This window comes from Rhinatrema bivittatum, chromosome 9, assembly GCF_901001135.1.
Source record: "Rhinatrema bivittatum chromosome 9, aRhiBiv1.1, whole genome shotgun sequence".
NCBI classification, from domain to species: Eukaryota; Metazoa; Chordata; class Amphibia; order Gymnophiona; family Rhinatrematidae; genus Rhinatrema; species Rhinatrema bivittatum.
Window position 1 is genome coordinate 132271719 of NC_042623.1, and position 24065 is coordinate 132295783.

At 43.3% G+C, this 24065-nt stretch overlaps 1 protein-coding gene across 4 annotated transcripts in view; it reads right to left on the reverse strand.

Moving 5' to 3' along the window:
* NCK1 (NCK adaptor protein 1) overlaps positions 1-23764 on the reverse strand; it is a 55452-nt gene extending 31688 nt beyond the window's left edge. The window contains exons 1-2 of one of the 4 annotated variants that reach the window (XM_029616219.1): positions 23617-23756; positions 13745-13988 (exon numbers count right to left, since the gene is read on the reverse strand). In XM_029616219.1, coding sequence (XP_029472079.1) covers positions 13745-13970 — 226 coding nt within the window. In that variant the 5' untranslated portion in view covers positions 13971-13988; positions 23617-23756. The other 3 variants (XM_029616220.1, XM_029616221.1, XM_029616222.1) reach the window with 3 other exon arrangements.
* Positions 23765-24065: the final 301 nt, after the last annotated feature.

Genomic DNA, 24065 nt, shown 5'->3' on the forward strand with positions numbered 1-24065 from the left:
ACTTGGCTCCCATCCACTGTGGTTTCCCCAGGATGTGTGGGGTCTTCAGGAAGTAAGGAGGAAAAGAAAATCCTTGCCATCTGAGGAAGCCTCTGCGTTGGGGTAGATGGGGAAACATCTTACTAAAACCCAGATGGGTTCATCCCTTTGTGCTCACCACAGTGGCAGGTGGCACTGCTGCTAAAGAAGAGCTCAGGGAGCAGGCACCAAGGCTTGGGACATACTTGGCACCAGTGTGCTCTACTGGCTGAAATCAGGATGCACCATCCTTCATGTGCTTTCCACTTCAGATAGTTGTCTGGCTCTCAACTCTTAACTGTGCCAATGAAACTGATGGTGATGTCTGGGTCTGCACTGGTGTGACCCATGCAGATGCAACTGGTAGTGCCAGTACCAGAATACATAGGAAAAATAATCTGCCTGGTGCAATGGAGGTCTTCTGTGCCATGGGCAATGATGCTACCTGTGCCAAAGACATTCTTCTTAGCATGGAGTCTGGACTCGCCCCAGAGAGCCCTATGCCGATGGCACTAACCTCTTTGGCGCCAAGGGAGATAGCCCTAGAGGGGATCCCATGTGCTGTGTAGACTCTTTTTTCAGAGCCTATTCCAGTACCTTAGGCTTCCATGCCAAATTCAGACTCTGGCCTGTGATGGATTTGGAAACTGGAACCAAGGGAGGGAGCCTTTCTGGATGATGGCACAACCGAAGCTTATGATGCCAAAAACCCAAAGAAGCCTCACTCCAGGATATGAAGTGGCTGCACTGCCTGCCATTGTATGGAGGGTCTTGGGGGCCTTATTCAAGATGCTTCTGAAGATCTTCCATCTTCCAGGTGTGGGTCTGAAGCACTCGTTGAGACTCCCTGCCACAACTGGAGCAATTTGGAGCATTGTACTCTAGATCCAGGCAGCAGTAGCATTCTGTGTGGGTAATTTGGTGCAGACAGCCACAGGCTTTGACCCCGCGACCTGGGTTTCTTTGCCTTTGGATTTCTGCATTTTAAACCTTCTGCTGAAGCAGTGAGGAAAAAAGAAATTGAAACTGGCAACTTCAAGGAAAAAATTGAAAATGAGGAATTAAGAAAGAGACTAGGAAATCTGTCCATGTGGTAGATTGAGAGACTCACGAGGAAGTGACTGAGCACAGGAACTACCGTGCATGCTCAGAAAGACTTCTAAGCTACGATAGCTGGGTCTGTAATGTTAAATGACTTCACCCCTAATGGTTATGTCTGATTTAACTCTGCTTGTTGATAGAGGGAAAAAAAAAAAAAAAAGATTCACCCAAAGCAGTATACACTGAATGGTGGAAACCAAAAAACAGTAAAAGAATTCAAAAACACTTCAGCTAAACAGAGGATCCCTAGTGGAAAGAGGGTAGGTTAGCCTGCATGAAGCACTGGGGTAACCTGCATGGAACAGCAATTTAAACTAGTACAGCAATGGTACGACTGCACTGTGCTTCCAAGAAAGGCATTGGGATAATCTGCGTGGAGCGGCAATTACAATCTAAAACAGCAGTGCTATGAGTGCATCAGGGTAGGTGCTGAGGAGGGAGGGAGGGTTGAGATGGGGCGAATGCCAAAACAGCATATATTGATGCACAAAGGAATAGAATAGAGGCAATAAGACAAGGTCAAGGTTTTTAAGGGAAAATATAACCTAGCAATGAGAAAAATCACACAATCAACAGCACTGAACTAAAAGAATTGTATTCCAACGTGTCCTCTATGTAGACTGAGGATCTCAAGAAGGTAGTTCAGGAGCCATACCACAAGGAGAGAGAGTGGCTTGATCAGCTGCATGCCAGGCAAGAAGGGGCCAGAGATTAGTTTTCTAAATCCCAATCTGGAAATATCTACCTGGTCAGTCTATTTCCTGCTTCCATCACAGGCCCTGCTATTACCCTACCCATCAATAAGACCCTGTCTTTGCCAATCACTACTAGAATCCCTCATGTATTTTAACATTTCCTCATAAAATCCCTGGGTCAAGGGCAGCACTGTCTAGAAGCACTATATTTAATGCACTCACAGGTCAACAATCAAAACAAGAAGAGTGTTGGAACCTTCTTTTTATACCCTTATAAGGGATTGTCAATGCCCCTCTTCCTATAAGGACATATTGACCAGTATGGCATGTTCTTATGTTCTTAAGGTCTGGGAAATCAGTGCTGGTAGTTCATTTCTATGAAAGAACCATAACAAAGTTCTATACGGTTCTAATCCGGGGAGGGGGTGGTGTTTACCAGGCAGGGTCGGTGTCATCATCCATGCCATCCGGATTTCTATCCAGATGTCCTGCTGCCGCTCTAGGAGTACGCTGGCACTTAACAGAAGGTCCAGGCGAGGTTCCTATTTGCACCTCTGCTCTAGGATCATTGGACAGGGCTGAGGACTGTGCCTGAAGAAAGGATTGCAACCTCTGGAAAAATGTTACCCATGAAAAAAGTAGAGGCATCCAGACCAGGAGATACCCGAGGTGTACTCACTGAGCTACCTTCCCCTGCTGAGGAACCAGGTAGGAGTGTTCCAAAATCAGGCACCCCCCCATCTAAGCTACCTTTACCCAGACCCACATCCAGCTGGGAAGAACTAGACTTAGTGAAATCAGAGGAAGACAATTCTCCCTGAGCTTCCAAACAGCACTGGCACAAATTAGCGAGCACTTCTGGCTGAGTCGCCAAATATGACAAACAATGCAAAGAGAAAGATGCTTACGCTTCTTAGGTACAGGCACCATTATGGCTGACAGCGCACTGAGCGATGGTCGGAGGCGCCCAAAAAGTAAGTGCACAAAAAACTTAACGTGCAGCCACTACAGCGTCGATTAACTGGGCACATAGCTAGACGCGCACACCGGACTGACAATCCTGTAGAGGACAACAGCAGAAAGCACGCGAAATGCAGTTGCAGCCTCCACACAGCATGCAGCAAAAAGGCTCAGAGCAGGGCCTAGCCTAAGGAAGCTGCTCAACCTGCCAGGCTGCCCACATCCTTCGACCTCCCACAAAGTGGGACAAACGTCGGACTGGTGCACCAAGCACAGATACCGGGAGAGGCACCTTCTCCCTGCTTACACAGGTTCTACTCCCCCAGTTTGGGCCTGCTTATCTCCACAAGGCTCCCTGCATTCAATTGCAAATCCCTCCATTGTCATGCTCACACATCTCTGAAAAACTCACATGCCAATGGAGAGCTGCTGCTAGAAAACAGATTTCCCTGGAGTCCCTGTATTCCAGTAGATAGATAGGCCAAGGAGTATTTGAGTGCTCTCACATTAAAGCTCCCAGCTGTGAGCTATCAGGGACGCCTCATTGTTTCCATTACCTCATCCCTTCACCCTCTTGCACCACTTATAACTGAGAAGGAACCAGACAAAGCATGTCTTCAGAACTGGACAGCAATCACTGAAGCTGGGTCTTAACTGTCAGTTCCCCAAGCTGCTTCCCATTCACACCAAAATTTATACTATATGAAGAATGTAGGCTAGAGCAGTGGTTCTCAACCAGTGTGTAGCCAAGAACACGCAGGTGTGTCGCCACTCTTCCTGGTCCCCTGCTGACCCAGCTGCTCCCTGGTCCTCCTCCGCCCGGGCTTAAAATGCTGACAGCCCAGGCAGAACAGCTGGAGTCAGAGGCACCGGCATTCTCTCTTCTTCCTACGCCCCAGAAGAGGAAGTGGTGAGCAGCGGGTGCATGCGCGGGAAGAAGGGACCATGCTAGTGTGGGTAGCAACAGCATGAAGGATGATCAGCACAGCTCGGAGTAAAATAAGGAACAACATCAACCCTCGCGGCCGATGGGACTCCTTTCTCCACTCTGCAAGGGCTGAAAATTAAGGAGGTTGCTGCTGCCGCTAGTTCCGGGGGGAGGGAGTGAATGAGGAAGCATGTGTGTATGTGTATGATCGAGAACCTGTATATGTGAGAGAGTATGTCTGTGAGTGAGAGCCTGCCTGTGAGAGAGAGAGAACATGAATGTAAGTTTGTGATTGAAAACCTGTTTGTGTGAAAGAGTATGTGTGTATGATTGAGATCCTTTATGTGTGAGAGAGATCATGTATATGCATGATTAAGAGCCTGTGTGTTTAAGTAAGAGAGAAAGCCTGTGTGTCTGTGTGTGATTGAGTGCTGGTTTAGGTCAGGGAGCATGTGAGTATGTGATTGAGAGCCTGTGTGTAAATGAGAGAAAGAGGATATGTTTGTAAGCATGTAAATGAGAGTCTATGTGTGAGAGAAAAAGACAGCATGTATGTGTGATTGAAAGCCTCTGTGTGTAAGCATGAAAAGATAGACAGCATGTGTGTAAATGTGTAATTAAGAGCCTATATAAGTGAGAGAGTAAAAGCATGTGTATATGTGTGTGATTGAGAGTCAGTGTGAGAGAGAGCACTGGTATGTGACTGAGAGAGGAGAAAGTTCCAAGCAAACCACCCCTCCTCCTGCTAATTCAAAACGATCTCGGGACACCTGGATATCAAACATTCCCAGGTATACCGAGCAAAAAATTTTTTGTATCCTTATTTTTCATTACTGGGTCTTTGTGTCTGCTATTTTGAAATATTTTATTGGTATCTAGACATTTCTTATGTGAGTTTTTAATTATTGGATATTCCATTCATCCGTTTATTTGAAATAATCTGTTCTTTTTGTTAGTATGGGTTTACTGCTACTGATTTTGTGTTTGATTTGTTTTATAAGGACTGGTGATGTTCCTTTTTTTCCTTTATTACACTGCATACAGAGACCCTGCTTGTTGCAGTTTCCAATTCAGTTTTTTCTGCATGCTTCTTGTTATGCATTTTGGTCTCATTCTTTGTTAGGTGAGGGTCAGCACATGTGATTCAGGTGAGGTTTTCTGCTGGCGTGTAGTTTCTGTGTAGGGCTCTATAGCAGCCTGACTTGGTCCGTTTTCCTAATAGGAGGTGTATTGGTGTCTTAAGGCCTGGTGTAATATTTTCAGTGTTGCCTTTTCTTAGGCAAGGTGGTCACTGTTTAAGAGCCTGAAATTAGTGCTGTTTTGGCGTGGGATGTTTACTATTTATGCAATTTCTGTTCAGGCAGAATACGTATCTTTTCCTTGTGTCATTCTTAATAAAAATAATACCGGACCTTTACTTTTTATTTCCGCTGTGAATTGTAATCAGTGTGTCACACACGTGAGTATGGCCTGTCAGGTGTGTCACGATGGGAAAAAGGTTGAGAACCACTGGGCTAGAGGAAGGTTTCTCAACCTTTTTTTGTGTAGTGGCAAACCAGACAGTGTTTTTCATCATGGTACACCACCACCTTCACAATTGGCTTCTCTTCCCTGTCATCCCACCTCTGGCATCATCACCTTCCCTCTCCCTCTGCTCCTTGCTATCACCCTCCCTTTCCTTTTCCCCCATCCATGGCACCATCACCTTCTCTTCTCTTCCTTTAACCACCTAGCATTATCCTCACCTTTTCCCCCCTTCCTTCTTCCCTTCCAATCTGGCATCACCTTCTACTTTCCCCTGACATCACTTACTCTTCCCTTCTCTCCCCCTCACCAGTATTATCACCATCCTTGTCCCTTGACCCTTCTGGCATCACCACCACCTTCTCTTCACTTTACCCCGACAACACCTTGTTTCCTTCCCTCTCCCTCCACACCCTGGCATCAACCACCTTAATCTTCTCTCACTCCTGGAATCATCAATACCTTCTCTTCCCTTTTTCTCCACCCTTTTGGCATCACCTTCTCTTCCTTTTCCCCTGGCTTCATTACCACCTTCCCTCTCCCCTAACCCCTCTTCCTCCATCCCCTGGCATCACCTTCTCCCTCCATCCCCTGGCATCACCTTCTCCCTACACCCACCTTACATTACCACTTTCTCTTCCCTTTCCTCTCTCTCTACCGTTCTGGCATCACCACCTTCTCTTATTTCTCCCCTGGCATCAATCACCTTCTTCCCTTCTCTCTCCCTCCACCCTGGCTTCACCACCTTCTCCCTTCACCCCCCGGAATCACCCCCACTTTCTCTTCCCTTCCCTCCACCCCTCTAGCACCATCTTCACTCTCCCCTGGCATTACCACTTTTTTCACCTCCTTCTTCCTCCCTGCTAGAATATCCTTCCTTCCTTGTCTAGCCAACCAGCTCCAATCTAGCCCGGCATCAACATCTTCCCTCTTTCCCACCCCCTGCCATCACCCCTTCCCTTCCCTCACTTCCCTGGCATCATCTTCCCTTCATTCTCTCCCACACCCAATGCCCATTCATCTTTCCCTCCCCCCACACTACTTGGCACATTTAGCTGTTTCTCCCCACCACCTCCTCCCAGAGCCAGAATAAGTCAGAGAAGTACTTACCTGCTATTGATGCTTCTTCCTCTGTGGGCTTGCCTCTGCATTAGTAACAGCACAAAACAAACATGTCTTGCAAGAGAGCTAGCAGAGAGGGAAGCAGCAGATAGATGCTGCTCTCCAACACCCTCTGCTGGCAGAAGGACAACTTGTAGGCTAGGAAGAGAAAAACAGAAGACACCGGTGGCCTCCTCTTTTCATACCTGGCTCTTCTCATGTCAGCCACAGCACTGGCTCTTCTGCATGTCAGCCACAGCACACCGGTTGGGAAATACTGGGCTACAGAGATTGCTATTGAGACCCATTAGAAAATAATATCTATATATGTCTTCTAATACACAGGACCCAGACAGTACCAATTAGATAGTTTGATGAATGAAGTGTCTATCCCTCTCTGATGTTATAACATCTATAGATTATTTAAAAAAAAAAAAAAAAAAAAAAAAAAAAAAAAAAAGAGGATATATGATATATATCAAAGGCCACTAAAAAAAGTTCCAGGCCTCAGTTAATTGGTTTATCTTCCACATATGCTTTGCTTTCCTTTCACCTACTATTAAACTTAGGGACTAGGGTTAGCATCTGGATCCAGGTCATCAGGGATAGGACAAGCCAATCCAGGTTTTACACCCATTGAATTCAATTGGGATAAAACTAAAATCTGCTCTGCCTGCCCCTTATTACCTGAAGCCAACTGCTAACCCTTTTATTAAAAAACTCTAGACATACACATAAGAACAAAATACATATAATACCATAACTTAATAGGCACTTTACATAAGGTGCAAAAGAAAGCAAGGTGTCAAAAGATAACCCCTAAATTCTGTACTTGAGAAGAAATAGACATTGTGGCCATCCCATTTAACAGATTCAGGGAGATCATTTTTACAAAATCTTGCTAGAAATAGTTTTTTTGTTGTTTGTTTTTTTTTTTAAAGGTAAGAAAACCACTTTTTAATATGTGCAATTAAATCTTTAATTTTAAATTGTTTAATTGTAAAGCATTCCTCATGCTCATTATTGTTATATTGTAAACCGAAGTTATTTGTAATTGTTTACATGAATTTCGGTATATAAAAGTGTTAAATAAAGTATAGCTGATGCAATGGACTTATCTCAGAGAGCACAAACTGAATGTCATCAGCATATATTGTATATTCTAAATTCAAATCAGCCAACAGGCAAAAAAAAAAGGCATATATAAATGTTAAAGAGCATCGCCGACAACGCCAGTCCCTGTGGTACACTAATAATTAATGTTGTCCAAGAGAAAACATATTTGAGTTGGACTTTGACGGCGATTTGAAAGAAAGGAGCAAAACCAATTATGAATAATAAAATAAAAGTTTGCTTACTGTAAACAGTGTTTTCTGTAGATAGTAGGATGAATTACCCATGATCTTGGGCGAGCCCCCTGGTGGCACCAAACCGGACATCTCTCTCCTAGCTCATAGAGCTTTTGCTCTACTGAGGATGTGCAGGATGTCCCACACAACTATTGCCTCTGAGATCCTTCAGTTTTGTATGTAGCTGTAGGAAGGAATTATATCTGATCTCCAGGGAGGTTGGCGGATACATCATGGCTAGTTCATCCTGTTAGCTAAAACAGTTTACAGTAAGCGAACTTGCTTTTTTCCATAGATGAGGCTAAATTATCCATGATCTTGGGAGACCCCAGTTAAGGACTGCGAAGCCAAATGATTAAAAGGAAAAAAAAAAAATCCTCCTACGGTGGAGATCAGACTAGGATTGAAGGACTTGCAATAGCACTGCTCTTCCTACTGCGATGTCCGCCTCCGCTTGTTTGTCCAGACAATAGTGTGCAGAGAAAGTATGTAGTAAATACTAGGGGTGTGAATCGTGTGATCGATCGTCTTAACGATCGATTTTGGCTGGGGGGGGGGGGGGAGGGAAATCTGATCGTGTTTTTTGTTGTTTTTTTTTAATCCTTAAAAATCATAAAATCGGGGGAGGGTGGGAAAACTGGCACACCAAAAAACCTTAAAACCCACCCCGGACCTTTAAAACAAATCCCCCACCCTCCCGAACCCCCCCAAAATGTTTTAAATTACCTAGGGTCCAGTGGGGGGTCCTGGCGCGATCTCCCTCTCTCTGGACACGGCTGCGTTGAGAAATGGCGCCGGTGGCCCTTTGCCCTTATGTGACAGGGCAACGGTAGAGCCGGTGCCATTTTGGTTCCTGGCTCCCGATGTCACACGTGCAGGAGATCGCTCCCGGATCCCCGCTGGACCCCCAGGGACTTTTGGCCAGCTTGGGGGGGCCTCCTGACCCCCACAAGACTTGCCAAGAGTCCAGCGGGGGTCCAGGAGCGACCTCCTGCACGCGGGCCGTATTGCCAATCTTCAAAATGGCGCCGGCGCTACCTTTGCCCTCACTATGTCGTACGGGTGACCGAAGAGGTCACTCATGGTTCGCCCTCCAGTGCCCGAAAATCCTGTCCATCATGGACTGGTGAAGGGACCATTTGCGTGGATTGAAAAGCCTGCTGAGTCGATCTGTCTGAATTTTCCAGGCCTGGCACATACATAACTATAGAGTGGCTTGACGGTTCAGAGGGTCCACTGCCAGATTGCTAGAGTCTCCTGACAGAAGGCCCAGGAACCTGTTCCCTCTTGCTTATTCATGTAGAACACTGCAACCTGGCTGTCAGTCCAAACGAGAACACACTGTCCCTCTAGCAAATTGGGGAAGGCCCACAGACTGTTCTTTATAGTACGCAACTCCAGGAGATTGATGTGGTGCAATCTTTCTGCACGTATCCAGGTCCCCTGCATTTACACAGAGAATACTTGCGCTCCCCATCTGACACTGGATACATCCAAGGCGAGTATGATGCGATATGGACAGGAGCCAGTGGAGCGCCCTCCCAATGGACCTCGAGCTGAGCTACCACTCCAGGTCTTCCTTCATTTCTGCAGTGAACAGAACTAGGTGTGTAAGAGGTTGTTGTCATTGATCCCACTGTGCCCTTAGGCCCCATGTACAGACACGTGAACAGCACGACATGTATTGCAGCCGCCATGTGTCCCAGTGCAACAAGCAATTAGTAAGCCATCACAATCTGCTGATGGAGAAGCTGGTTCACATGATGGTGCAGACTTATCCACCTTTACCTTGGCAAGTACACTCTGGTGGGTTAGGGTATGCAAAATCCACCCCTATGAACTGTAGAGATTAAGTGGGAGTCAGGAGAGACTTTTTGAAGTAGATTAAGAATCAGAGTTCCTGAAGAAGCTCAGGTGTCCAGAAGGGATTTGTGAACTTCTTCTCTGATAGGAGCAGTTATCAGTCAGTCAAATCATCCAAGTAAGGAAAGACCTGGACTCCTCATCAGTGATGATGCGCCATTACTACTACTAGAAACTTGTTGAATACTTGTGGCACAGCGGAAAAAGGCCAAAGGAAAGCCCCTTGTATTGGTAGTGCGGTCTATTCACTGGGAATTGGAAGAATATCCAACAGGATGTATGAATGGGAATATGCGCATATGCATCCTGAAGATCCAGGAAGTACAGCCAATCTCCCTTCTGAATGAATGGCAAAATAATGCCTAAGGAGTTGATCTTGAAGTTATCTCGTTACAGGAAGGCATTCAGCTTGCAAAGGTGCAGGATTGGGCGGAGGTCCCCAGGAGTATGTTGATGTGATCCAGAGGGACTCATTCTATCTGCCAGTGCTCCAGGAGCTTCTGGACCTCCATCTGTCGCAACTGGTCTACATGATTGGTCGACAGGAAAATCAGAAGGGGAAGTTGTAAGAAATTCAGATGATATCCCCGCCACACAATAGAGAGGATCCACTGATCTATTATCATATGCCAAGCTGTCAAATAATGTGCTATTCTTCCACCCACTGAACTGAGATTCCTCTGGATCAACTTCACTAAAAACTCAGAGGGTTTCGCCTGTGATTGCGGAGGTGTCTTATGCTCACAAAGTCATCCTCTGCTTGGAACTGGTTTGCTCTGCTGTCTTTGTCCCTGTAAGGGTGGCAGCGATATTGGTGGAATGGTTGGTATGGAGATCACGAATAAGATTGCTTAAGGCTATAGCAAGGCAGACGTGGGGCGCCAGAGTGTTCTGAAGAGGACAGGGACTGAACTTCATACTGTTCTTTTAGTTGAGAGAATCATCCTCAGCTTCTCCCCCAAACATGGGAGAACTGCCAACTTCTCATGCACATCCCGAATGGAACTCATTTGTAGCCACACCATCTGATGGGCTCCCACTAATGCCGCCGACATCCTCACAATTGGGTCGAAGGATTCATAGATGGCTCGTAATAGGTATCGTACCGCTTTCTCCAGGTCCAGAAGAGGATGGCAGAGTGAGCAGTGCTCCTGAATCATGTCTGATGTATGGCTTAAACATACTGAACCATGTAGAATTTGTGATGTATTAAGTGGGCTGTCAACATAGAACCCTGGAAGACCTTCTTTCTGAAGGTATCCAAGAAACTGATCTATTCCAGATGGCGAGGTAGAGTGCAACCTCTATTTTTTTGGCCTTCTTGAGCACCAATTCCGCCACCATTGACTGATGTGAGAGCTGTACCACACCATGTCCCTGCGATTTCTGCACACAAAATTTCAGCTCCAGCATTCTTGCTGCTGGTGCAAGTGAGACAGGAGTCTCCAACATTCTCTTTTGGATGTCATCCAGTAGAGTGTGTATGGGTAGGGCCACTGGTTCAGACAGGACCTCAAGAATGTACAAGACATTGAATACATCCATACGCAGATCAGGCTCCTTACAGACATGAATGTTCAAAGATATCCCCATATTTTCCAAGAACTTCAAATATATCAAATTTTCATGTGGAGAAGTGTGATCCAGTGGAACAGAAGATGGATCTGATGGGACCCCCGTAGAACTACTTGGAAACTCCCCCAGGGAGTGGCCTCCCGAATATGCTGGTGAAGAGGAGTTGGATCATAGGGGGCTGGAAAGTTGGATAAGCAGGTGTCAACAAGATAGATTGGGTCAGATCTTCCCAAAAGATGAATATGCACTATCCAAATACCCATTGAGGAGTTCCTGGCATGACCATTTATGGCAGCTGGGTTAGCAGAGGAGGTTATGTAGCTGGCAGAGGAAATGCTGCCAAGAATGGCATAAAAGCTGCAAAGGAGGACTTGATCAGGTCTGTCAGTTGCTCCACAGATGATTGGATTCTCTTCTTCAGTGAAAGAGGATTCTGTGTTGTTACGCCCAGTCGCAGACGGCTGTGACCACTCATGCTCACCTCTTTTTGTACCACACTAACTCCCTTGGGGAGAATGGCGGCCTCCGCTAACTACCACAGACCTGCTTGGCGTTCCCAGAGCAGCGTGGACGCTGCCAACCACCATCTTGCTTCAGGGATCACTTAGGAGTGTGTGCCCTGGCCTCCTTTGTACATGTCATGGCGGGAACCTAGAGGGCATCCCCTTGAAGTGATGTCACCGCTCTGTGTACTTAAGCCACCGGGCCTGATGCTCCTATGAGTTAGCAAGGAGTTCCTCTCTGCTAAATCCATGCTTCTTGGACTTCCGGTTCCAGTCCGTCTTGGCGAGTATACACTCTGAGTACCCGCTCCCAGGGGCTTCCCTGCATTCAGGGCTATCCGCTCCTCAGAGGGCCTTCCTGCCTTGGACTATCTCCAGTCCCTATCCTGGGATCTCCCTGGAACCTTCTTCGTGAGTACTGCTTGGTATATTCTCCTATACCTCCTGAACCTCTCTGAAGGACTCTGGCATACCCTGTGCTTCAGACCACTACCAGCTCTCCACGTCCGAGGTATCAGTGCTTGCACCTATACTTCCAAGAGGACATGGCATACCCCGCGCTGCGGGCACTACCGGACCCTTCCAATCAGCGATATCAACTAGGGTATACCCCTCTCCTCTGAACTTCATCTGGCACCCCCGCTCCTTGGGTTGTGTCTTTCTCTCCTCCTGAATAAAGATTTTCTTCAGCTGTGTTGTGTGCGCTGAGACCACACCTACCAACAGTGAGGCCCGCAGGGCTCCTCCCTGTGAGCGGTGACACCTCTCACCTCGGCCCAGGGTTCACATCCTACCAGTATCATAACATGTGTCCTTCTCCAGCCCCAAGGGCTGAAATGATGGGGACAGAGGAACAATGAAGCAAAGAGGCTGAGATCCTTCCAGACATAACCCTTGAGACATCAAGTGACCAATCAGCATGGTACTGATAGGTGACAGATAGTGAAATGTCAGCTCCAGAGAAGTATGCATCTGTATTGCACCTATAGTGCTTCTGCCAAGATATCCAAATCAGACCTTGAGTACTCCATCTCCCACATTGGGAACTGCCTTGAGGAATGAGTAGACATCGACACAGGAGTCATTCTCTGGGATGATTTAGTCCTAGACTAATGCGTTGAGGAAGGACCGTGAAATTGCACAATGCCCCTGTGCTCCAAGGGAAAGATGTCTCAATGCACCAGAAGGAGATCTGGAGTAATGCTCCAGCAGGGAAGGCCTTAGAGTTTCATGGCTTTGGGGCTTTTGCTCAGCTGGTTTATCAGAGAAGAAGAGCCCAACGCCGTAAACTTTGAGCGTTTCAGAGGAATCTATGCCGGAATTGTCGGCGCAGGATGCTTTGACTGTGACTTCTTCACAAGGCATGCTTCAAAGCCTGCATTATGCAAGTCAAATAAGACCCCAACTGCAACTTCGGCCTTTTGAGTTTTCGACTCATCACATGTCTGGACAGAAGAGGCTATGCTAGTTTCACTACCTGGAGCTAGCAAGGAAGATCTGCTGCGTCCTCATGCTCTCCAGAGCTCTTCAATCTTTCCCCTGGGCCTGGGGAGACATTTTTTCTGCAGGCTGCACAGCTGGGAGGCTCACGGTCGAGTCCCAAACACCAAAAACATCGGTCATGACATCAGGCGCCCACAAGGGTAGGCTTTAAAGATGTTTACCACCATTTAGATGGATAACTTGTGAATTATCCATCTAAATGGCTTTGAATATGGACCTAGTCGATGACATCGAAAAAGAGGAAGAATTTTTTTTAGTCTAATATAGGATAGTGCTTTCAAATGTGAACTGAAAACATGGCTCTTTAGAAATGCTTATGAATTTGCATAAAATTACCAATTTGCCACACTGGCACTAACAGAAATTATGATAGAATGTATTTGTATTTACAGTCATGTTGACCTAAAAGGTGTATGAATATGCATTAGAATGTGTATTTGCTACAATGCTGAATGAATGTTGACACAGAATGCAAATGTCGACCAAGAATATGAATACTGATTTTGTAAACCGTTGTGATCTTCCTTGGGAACAATGGTATATAACACACCTAAATAAACTAAGATTGTTACATGTTTACACTGAAAGTTTCCCACACACATTTTCAGCAAAGCTAAGACTTACCTAAAGTGTCTTTTAGATTCTTCACAATAGAAGCTTTGCGAGCACTGTTCTTTCTCTCAACATAATTAGAAGGTACAAAGCCGGTTTTGTTCATAGCATTTCGAACACGCCACCAGGACTTGGAATCATCTAACAGCCATAACCTTTCATTCTTCTTGATGTCCAACTCCTGATCTTGTTGGGCCACATAGTCAAATTTGGCCACAACAAACACCTCTTCTGTCATCTTCTAGAAGCCTTGGCACTATCAACAGACAAGGGAGTGTGTTCAGGTGGATTATGTGGAAAATTAATAATCCCAAAAATGAATTTGCAAAAAAACCAGTAACAAAAGAAACACCAGAGACCAATGATTTTTTGAAATACCCTCAATTACTGGAAATCCTGAAAAATGTCAAATTATAAGCAACCATGCTATGCGAAAAAATGAACACTGATGACTATAAATCTAAATAAAATCACAGCACAGAAAATGAAGAATTTTTTGCAATGCACATGCAACTGTTCACCTATGAAATATGAAAACAGGGTCTGGATTATTGTATCCAGTGAGAGTGATTATTCTATCCAGTGAGGGTGAGAATCCTGAAAAATGTAATGTTATATTGATTCATTTTTAGAAAACAAAAAGTAGACTCCGTGATCCATATGTACAGAAGAAAGTAAAAAAATGGCATGAGACAGTGAGGTCTATGCACTGTAATCCTGGCTAAAAGATAATAGCGATTTTTTATTTTCATTATTATAAAATGTAAACAAGAATTTTCCTAGGGGTTAGAGATTAAGTAAGATTCTTCATTATAACTGGATTAACTGCAGAAAATCTGAGTATCAGAGATTTTAAGTGCCTGAAAGGCTCAATATAAATCAAATACAAAATTTTGGAAGAATTAAAGTGAGTTAGTTCATGAGGAACCTGGGTCTGCAAGCAGACTTGTTATTGGGGACTGTGAATTCTGAATGGGTGTAAGAATTTATCATAACAAAATGGAGTACTGCAATACCTCTATGCAATTTGACAGCGTTTCCAGAGTTTCCCTGTGAAACATACTGCACACGCAGAGAATGCATCGGAATAATTTATGTCTATATGGAAATCTTGCAGGTATCAATACATTAACTTTAAATGTGAACTGAGTTTTGCCAAAGACCTATGCTTTAAAATGAAAAAGGGTTTCTCACTTCCTTCCTATTATAGGAAATTTTAGTTTTCAACTGGGAATTCAATCGGCGTTTTTTTCAAAATGGGCCATACTGAGTTTGCAAATGGTGTGGAATCTTTTTGGGGATAATATTCAGATGACTGATTTCCAAGAATTATGGAATAATTTTAATGTGGAGCAAAAGCATTTATTTGCAGGCGAGATATTATGCCTGCTCCTTAAATATGCAAAAGCTTAAGAGGGAGAATAGACAATTTCTTTTAGAGCTTTTTGATCAGGATGATCCCTCTTACCAGAGTATTTCAGGGTTTTATAATTTAAAAAAAACTTTTTTTTTTTTTTTTTTTTTTAAGAAAACCACTCTAAGGTCAATGGAATACCAGCCACAAAGGAACCATTGGCGGATTGAAATAACCATCAAGTTCACAAGCCAAACTTGTGTGAGCTATTTTAAAAGGCTTAAGCAACTTACTAGCAATATGGATCTGAGAGAAGCTGAATATAGATTATTATTACGTTTTTATATTTCACAGAAGCAAGCTAAAAATATGCAAGTGACCATTTCAAAGTTGTGAAAGAAATGAGATACCACTATAGGAACTCTTGGACACCAATTCTGGACATGTTCAAAGAGGCAAGGATTTTGGTGAAAAGTCTCAGACTGGATTTTTTTAGTTCCTGGAACAAGGGTGCCTTTTGATGCAAGGTTAATTTTTTGTTTGATAACTTAAGTAGGGTGCCTTTTTGTGACTGCTTTGTCCGTTTATGGTGCAGAAGTGTTTTTACTTGCCAAGAAAGCCATTCCAAGTCACAGACAATTACAAAGTTAAGAAATGCCACCTTCATTTTTGTATAATGGAAAAAGTATGCAGTTAAATGTGATATACTTAAAGTGAAGCCCACATTCTTGCAAACTTGGAATAAGGACTTACAGTCAACACCCACAGCTCCTAGTATGATCGTCAATCTGTCAGAGGAGTGACTTTACAAAGCTCATCAGCATGTCTTGTATTTTGCATACTGAAGGCTGACAGTTTTGGAATTTAAGTGAGGGAAGTTATGGGGGAGGGGGAGCAAAGGGATAATGTTTTCTTCTAGTTGTAAATGTTTTTTGTATGGTTTCTTGGCGGAGTCTATTAAGGATATGGGTAATGATTTTCAAAATCAATAATATGGTTTGTGGGATAGAGTTCATATATTGGAGAGGTCTGAATAGTCATTTTTGATACATCGGAGATATCTTGTAGAAGGTGGAATTTAATATTAATATTATTTATTTGCTATACAGTTTACAAAAAACATCAGGAGAAATTTTTGTTAATTTGTCTTTTGTGCATTAATGGTACAGATACAAGACGTGGTCATATATAACAAGATATCGGAATCTTAAAGAAGATCTTTGATGTTTCTACTATAAGAGGCTACGCTATCTATTGTGAATTCATTCAAGAACAGATCCTTGGTTTGATCGCTATACATTCCCCTGATGAAGCCGCCAAGGCGAAACACAAGGGCCCGGTGGGGATCAATGAATTCTCATAGAAAGGATTGGGATTGATAAGGATCAAAATAAGGGATTACAGTATTAAGTTTAGAGGATTATATGTAGGTTCTATGGGATGATGAAGAATGTTCTAGTAGTGTAAACGAATACCACATAAGATATACTGTGATTTGTGATTTTGAAGACTGTTTTAGAGAGTGTTTGTGGTTTTATAAATTATTTATGCTTGTTAATGAATGTGTGTGATGGGTATGTCTGAGAGTGAATGAAGGCTGATTGCAGTGCTATTATAATTATTGATGCACTTTAATATTAAATTAATATGAAAGTCTATTGTGTGTTCATTGTATATTTTATGTAAACCTGAATTGAAGAGGATTGTTCACTTCTTGATATGTGTTTAGGAATGTAATAAAGAAATTTATCGATTTATATCATTAGTGCTTGTATTTCACTCCAAAGGGAGTACGTTTGACATATACATACATATATTGCAAACTTCAATTTAAAAATTTAAACAAAATACAGAGATGAAAATAATAAAATGGGAATAGTCTATGCTTTTGCATTATACAGATGTGAACATGTGCAAAGACCTAAAAGTGAGAATTTTAATGGGTGTCAGCCATTATGAAGGCTATTTTAACACAACACAACACGAGCAGGCAAAGAACACATTCAGAGAGTTACAGACAAATACAGTGAATCTTATGCAAATGTAAGATTCACAGTTGATGTAGATCATGTGCATGTGATATGATTTGTGAGTTTGTGACTGTTGGTGAACTTGTGATGGTACTTGCTAAATACTGTATATATGAATTCAACTGTAAAAACTGAAAGAGACCCAGTTGGTTTATTTGCAATTGTAAAGGTTTCCAGAGAATTCTTGAAAATACAGGAAGCACAAGGATATGCAACTGTGTGTCACAAATTTCTTGACTTTAAATTTAATGCTTTAAATTTTATTAAAGTTGGTTTGAGAATTGGCAGAAGAGGGCTTGAAAATGCATGATTTAGTAAGACAGTATAAAGGAGTTCTTCTGCATTATAGGGTTGTAAAAATGTATGCTTGGGTTTTAAAGGTTAACAAATAGGTAAGGTTATTAGTTTTTCAGTTTTTCAGTTTTTATTTTATTTTTGCTGGGAATTTCAATGTTATCACAAAATAAAATCAACAGAAAAATGACTTTGTAATAACACAGTAGGAAAAACAAACAACAACAAAAAAAACAATGGAAGCATCATTTCTCCACTGATTTCATTTTGTGATAACATTGAAATTCCCCCAAAAAACTACAAAAACTTAAAAAACGAAGGTCCCTACATAGAGGGGATAACACTGGGAAGTCTGCAAGTTAAACTTTGAAGATCACTGCAGGCAATTAATGAAATGTTTGTAATGATAAAGGGGTAAACTGAATCTACTTAGATCCTAAGATGTGTCAAAATGCTGGGATCTAAGAGGAGTGGGGCAATCTTGATACCAAAACTTGTTTGTTAATGAAAATGAATTGAAAATGGCTATGGAAGATGGTTCCTGTATATAGAATGCCAGTTAAAATATGAGTGAATGGGATTAAACTGAAGGATGGATGTTTACAGGTTCATGAAGGAAAAATGTACAAATGGTGAGAATGGAAACAAATGACTAAGTGGAAAAAAAAATAGAACCTGATTAGTTTTCTTAAGTCACCACTTCTAATACACAGGGGCCTATCCATAAATATATACTCATTTTTTTAGCATATACTTATTAACTATTTTAAAGTGAATGCTAAATCATCACTTAAAATGGGATGCACTAACGTTTTTAGAACACGTAGTAAAAATAACTTCAATAGCAATGTTAACTAAAAATAATAGCACATCTATACTATATCTGCCTGATATACAGAATAAGAACATAACATTTACCATTTTGGGTCAAACCAAAGGTCCATCAAGCCCAGTATCTTGTTTCCAACAGTGGTCAATCCAGGTCACAAGTACCTGGCAGGATCCCAAAAGGTCAGATTCCATGATTCTTATCCTGGAGATAAGCAGTGGATTTCCCCAAGTCCACCTTAATAGTTTATATTTAAATCAATTTTTATTAAAGTTTCAAACATGTAAATAAGAAACCATTCATTGGTTGAACAACTCAGACACTGGTGAGTTCTTCCCAGTGCCCCTCATATATAAGATGTAATCCCCTTCCCCCAGCCACACACCCCCTACCCTTGCAAGGCCTCTCCTTCTCATACTCGTTGCTAAGGGATACCCAAAATGAATAATGGTTCAATTCCACCTTCAAAAATCATTCAGAATCTCGCTATGGGTGTTATGGGGTAAAGATTTTATATATAGGTCCCATATCCACAAGAAAACCTCTCTTTTGATGAGAGTCAATTTTTTCGGCTTATTTCTTGAACATACACATGCTGTGTATCTGATTCCTCCACTGAGAGAGCATCAACTGGTCCTCTTCATCCAAAGACTTTTCTTCCAGGAACTTTTTTTTTTTTTTAAGCCTAGCTATTCTAACAGCTTTCACCACATCATCCGGCAATAAATTTCAGAGTTTAATGATGCGTTGAGTAAAAATATATATTTTCTATTTGCTCTAAAAATGTACCTCCTAGTACTTCACTGACTGTCGCCTAGTCTTTTTACTTTTTGAAAGAGTAAACAGATTCTTGTTTACCTGTTCTACTCCACTCATTATTTTAGACCTCTATATATCATGTCCCCTCAGCTGTCTTTTCTCCAAGATGAAGAGTCCTAATCCCTTTAGCCTTTCCTCATAGGGGAATCATTCCATCCCCTTTATCACTTTAGTTGCCCCTCTCTGTACCATTCCCAATTCTGCTATGTTATTTTTAAGATGCGGTGACCAGAACGGCACACAATACTCAAGGTGTGGTTGCACCATGGAGCAACACTGAGGCATGACAATACCCTCTGCTTTATTCTCATTCACTTTCTAATAATTCCTAGCATTCTATTTGCTTGCTTGGCCACCTCCATCACTGAACAGAGGATTTCAACATATTATCCACAATGAAGCCTAGAACTTTTAAATGGATAGTGACTCCCATTGTGTAGCTATAATTTGGGTTGCATCACTATGCACTTCTCCACATTAAATGTCATCTGCCATTTGGATCCTCAGTCTCGCAAGATCCTTTTACATCTTCTCACAATCCTCTTGTGAGTTAACAACTTTGAATAATTTTGTATCATCAGCAAATCTGATCACCTCACTTTCCTTTCCCATATCTAGGTCAGATCTAGAACAGATCCCTGGGGCACTCCACTATTCACCTTTCTACATTGAGAAAATTGACCATTTAGCCCTACACTCTGTTTTCTATCTTTTAACCAGTTCCAAATCCACAAAAGAACATTGCCTCTTATTCCATGACTTAATTTCCTCAAAAATCTCTCATGAGGTACTTTGTCAAATGCTTTCTGAAAATCCAGATATCCTATAAACCAGCGGTTCTCAACCGGTGTGTCGCCACACTTCCAGGTCCCCCTAGCCAAGCGAAATAGGTCCTCTGCCCAGGCGGAACGCGGCAGGACAGCAAGACACAGTGGCACTGGTATGCTCTCTTCTTCCAGCCCCCCTGTGGCCCGGAAAAGGAAGTGGTGAGCAGCGGGTGCGTGCATGGGAACTAGAGACCATGCTAGTGCAGGCAGCATCGGCCCACACTAACAAAAACCAGCTACTGGACCAAGGCGCTCATCTGAGGAAAGGATCCGAAGATATCACTTCAGGAACTCGACTGAGGGAAGGACCATTAGCTTTTACCACAGAAGAGTGGGACAATAAACTTCCTTCTTTTCTCCTTCTCTAAAAAAAAAAAAAAAAAAAAAAAAACCCACACACAACTTTTAACACAATCCCCAGCAGGGAGATGCACCTCCACCATCTGCTGGAGACAGAGAATACTAGCTGGTTGAAGTCAGTGCAGGGGTGTATATACTGTGACATCAGCTTTGCTCCATCTCCATCTGCTGGTAAAGGAGCATAATCCACTGATCGTGGATCCACCTATCCAAATGCTAAGAAAGCAGTGGATATTTCCCTTACAGGCAGTTGTCTCCTCAATAGCAGCTGCTCTTCAGCCCAAACACACTTCCAGGAAGGGAAAATGCTGGAGTCATTAGATCCTATAAGGGAAAACTGAGTTTCCCCTAAATAGCAACATGTCCCACTACAGAAGACAATACTTGTACCTGCTTGGAGGGTCTCCAGAAGTGAAAAAGGCCTTTCCTTGATTCTCGCAATTCTGTAGACCCTCTGCCACAGCCACATTTAACTTTACTTTTTTTTTTTTTTTTTCCAATCAATAAAGCAGTTTTACTGCTGCTGCCTGGATCAGCCAGTGCAAAGGTAAGGGAATTAAGCCCAAGCATGGGAGGGTGACTCGAAGGAGGAGGAGCGTCACAGGTAGCCTCAGAGTGAGATCTGCTGAAGCTTCCTCTTGCCACCCACCAGGTCCTGACCCCTCCCCAAAGGGAACCCAGGAGTTACTCACCAGGCCCTGCTCAACTTGTCCTCGAATGGTACCAGGGGCCACAAGCTAGGGGCCTGCTCCACTAGGGGGAGGGGTGTTGGGGGGGGAAAAATCACAAAACATTGGTGCTCTAGAGACAGAGATCCTGCTCTACCAAGGCGGGGGGGGGGAAGAGCACAAGCTGTTACCCTGGGAGCAAACTCCACCAAGGACAGGGCCCAAAACACAGACCTGGGAGCCAAAGAATCATGCTGCACCAGTCCAGTATGTGTCCATCATTTGCTGGAGACAGAGAAATACTGGCCAATGGAGGTGATACACCAGCCTATATACCAAGTGAGAATGCCACTGAAAAAAGGTACCTCCTCTATCTTCATCTGCTGGTAGACAGTGACAGCCCACCCATCTGGACCTGTGTAGCAGGATGATAAGGAAACAACTACAACACACAGACATTCAGGATATTCTCATAAGCCTCGCCATTATTTTGAACCAAGGCTAAAGGGACATCAGACCTCATGAATTACACACATTTATGTATTTCTCTTTCAAAATGTAAAATGGTACCCAAGAAATTTGTCCAACTTGAAAAATAAACTATTAAAAAATAAAAGCAGATACAAAGACATTCAATTGCCAGGTAGGAAAAATGAAACAAATTTAAAAAAAAAAAAAAAGATTACTGAAGGGAACATTAAAAAATTCAAAAGATTAGAACATTTTAGGCTATTAATATTGAAAGACTGATTTTGAGGGTTAATGACTTCTAATAGTCTAAATTAAAGCTGACCGAAAAACAATTCTGAAGCAGGTGACAGAACACTAGCATATCTACACCTTTCAAAAAATTCTATGCTTACTCTCTTCAGACAAAATACTGATGGGTCACCGTCCTACATTACAGACCATACCTTTTGTAGTATCTTTTATATTTGAAAGATGACTGGTGTGGGGGAGTGGAAGACAGTGAAAGGGCAATGCAAGTTGGGAAGGGAATAGTAGAAGGGAGAAGGAGACATGGAGTGCCACAGAAAAGTGCAGAAGTGAACAAGAGAGGAAAGAAGAACGAGAGGGTAGCCATGAGGGATGGAGAAGATGAGAGGAACAAAATGAGAGGGGGAGCCACAGGGGAGAGGCACAAATGAAAATGAAAAGAGAATGAGAGGAGTCTTTAGGAGGCGCAGGGTGAGGAAAAAGTGAATGGGGGGGGGGGGGGTTTTGCAAAGGCCAAGGGTTCATGAGAGGAGATCCAAGAAGAAGCCATAGAGCAGGAGAAGATAATGAAAAGGGACTGCAGGTGAGAGAAGGATGGAAAGAGGTCACAAAGGGGGGGGGGGGGGGGAAGAGAATAAAAAGAGTAGGATAATGAGAGGGGACCATGGAGATAGGGGGATATGAGAGAGATCAAGAATGAGAGGGGAGTAGAGAGGTTGCAAAAGGTGGCCAAAAGGGTGTGCACAGATAAACAGATATGGGTGGTGTAGTACATACCGTAATCAGTACATTTCTTCCCTAGTAAGCTCTGTAGGAATATTTGAATGCCTATATATCATGACCACTTATTCTAGAGCAAGGTACACCAGATCTGTTCTGGGGACTCCATAGCCAGTAAAGTTTGCAGAGTTCCCACAATCAATATGCATATACTGGATGTCCAAAGTTTGCTAATTTATCTCATGCATATTCCATGTACATATCCTGAAAACAGGACTGCCTTCAAATCACATGAACAAGAGAAAAACCATTTGAGAACTTCCTTCCCTCTGAAAAATAATTTCCCCTTATATGTAACCTTTGAGGTCTTACCCAGGGCCAGATTTAGGTACAGGCAATATAGGACACCAAATTCTTAACACATCCAAAAAAACAAAAGGTTTTCTTACAGAATAATTTGGTTTTTTTAGTGATAAATAAAACCGGTGTATTCAAGGGGAATAGGCCCAAACAGTTCTGTGATCTCTTACAGATCCATACTGTGCATTTTATTTATGGACATTTGATATTCTGCCTTTTCGCAAAGTTGGTCCCAAGAAACAGTCCTCTTCGGAGCTTCCAGATATACAGCTTGCAACCTCTAGGAAAAGGACAAAAATGCTCCTTCCAGCTTGTTTTCATTAGTAGCTTAAGGCAAGATACTTTGTTATATACAATCAGCTGACAAGTCAAAACGAGTTCCCACAGAAAAAAAAACAGAAGTTTGTAACGCAGAAGAAGGGCTCATCAGGGGTTCAAAATAAAGCAACCACTAAACAAGTTGAAATAGCTTCAAAAAGCAGCTAGGTTAAAAGAGAAAGCACTACTAGAAGAAAACGAATACGTTGAAAGAAGTAGGAGACTGATAAAACCATCACAGAGAACAGCAAATTTAAGAAGTTAACATCATACGCAACCAACGTACTTAAAATGTGAAGTTGATTCCTATCATGACATAAGCAGAACATACCCATCTGGCGGCAGCTTCTCTACAGTCCAGAGAAAAAGGGCTCTCACAGGAAACAGGGCTAGAAATCAATCAGCAGGATGCTACCCCGATAGATTTTACTGGGGCCTCTCCGAGGAAGAGGGGACGCGCTAAAAAGGAATCAATCAACCAAGAGACTACAGTGCCAACATACTCTGCAGAAACTGTAACTAAAGCTGCTGTGCGGTCTGAAGCGGGAAGGCTCCTAATACTCTGCACTCTCAATGCCAATCACTTACTTGGGCGGCTGCGGCAAGCGATGAATATGCCTTGCATAAAATCAGGCCTAGACTATACCAGAGCTCCAGCTCCTACATAATAAACACACAAGATAATCCAGGACCTCCTCCCTTCTTCCTGCCCCGCGGGCCAATCGGAAGCCTCCTCCCTTCTTCCTGCCTGCGCGGGCCAATCGGAAGCCTCCTCCCTTCTTCCTGAGAGCGGGAGGAGGAAGCCGCTGATTGGCCGGTGGGACAGGAAGAAGGGGGGCATCTCACAGCCCGGGGGGGGCTGGGAGGAGTGGAAATGTCCAGGCCTGTGGCGGCGGAGAAACCGGACCCTGTGACAGCCACGGGCTGGAAGTGCTGAAATTAAACAGCGGCGAGCCACAAAGAAAAGAGGCCAGCCGCGCCAGGATTTCCCGCTTCCAAAGCGGCAGGGAACCCCGCTAGAGTAGGGATTCCCCAAA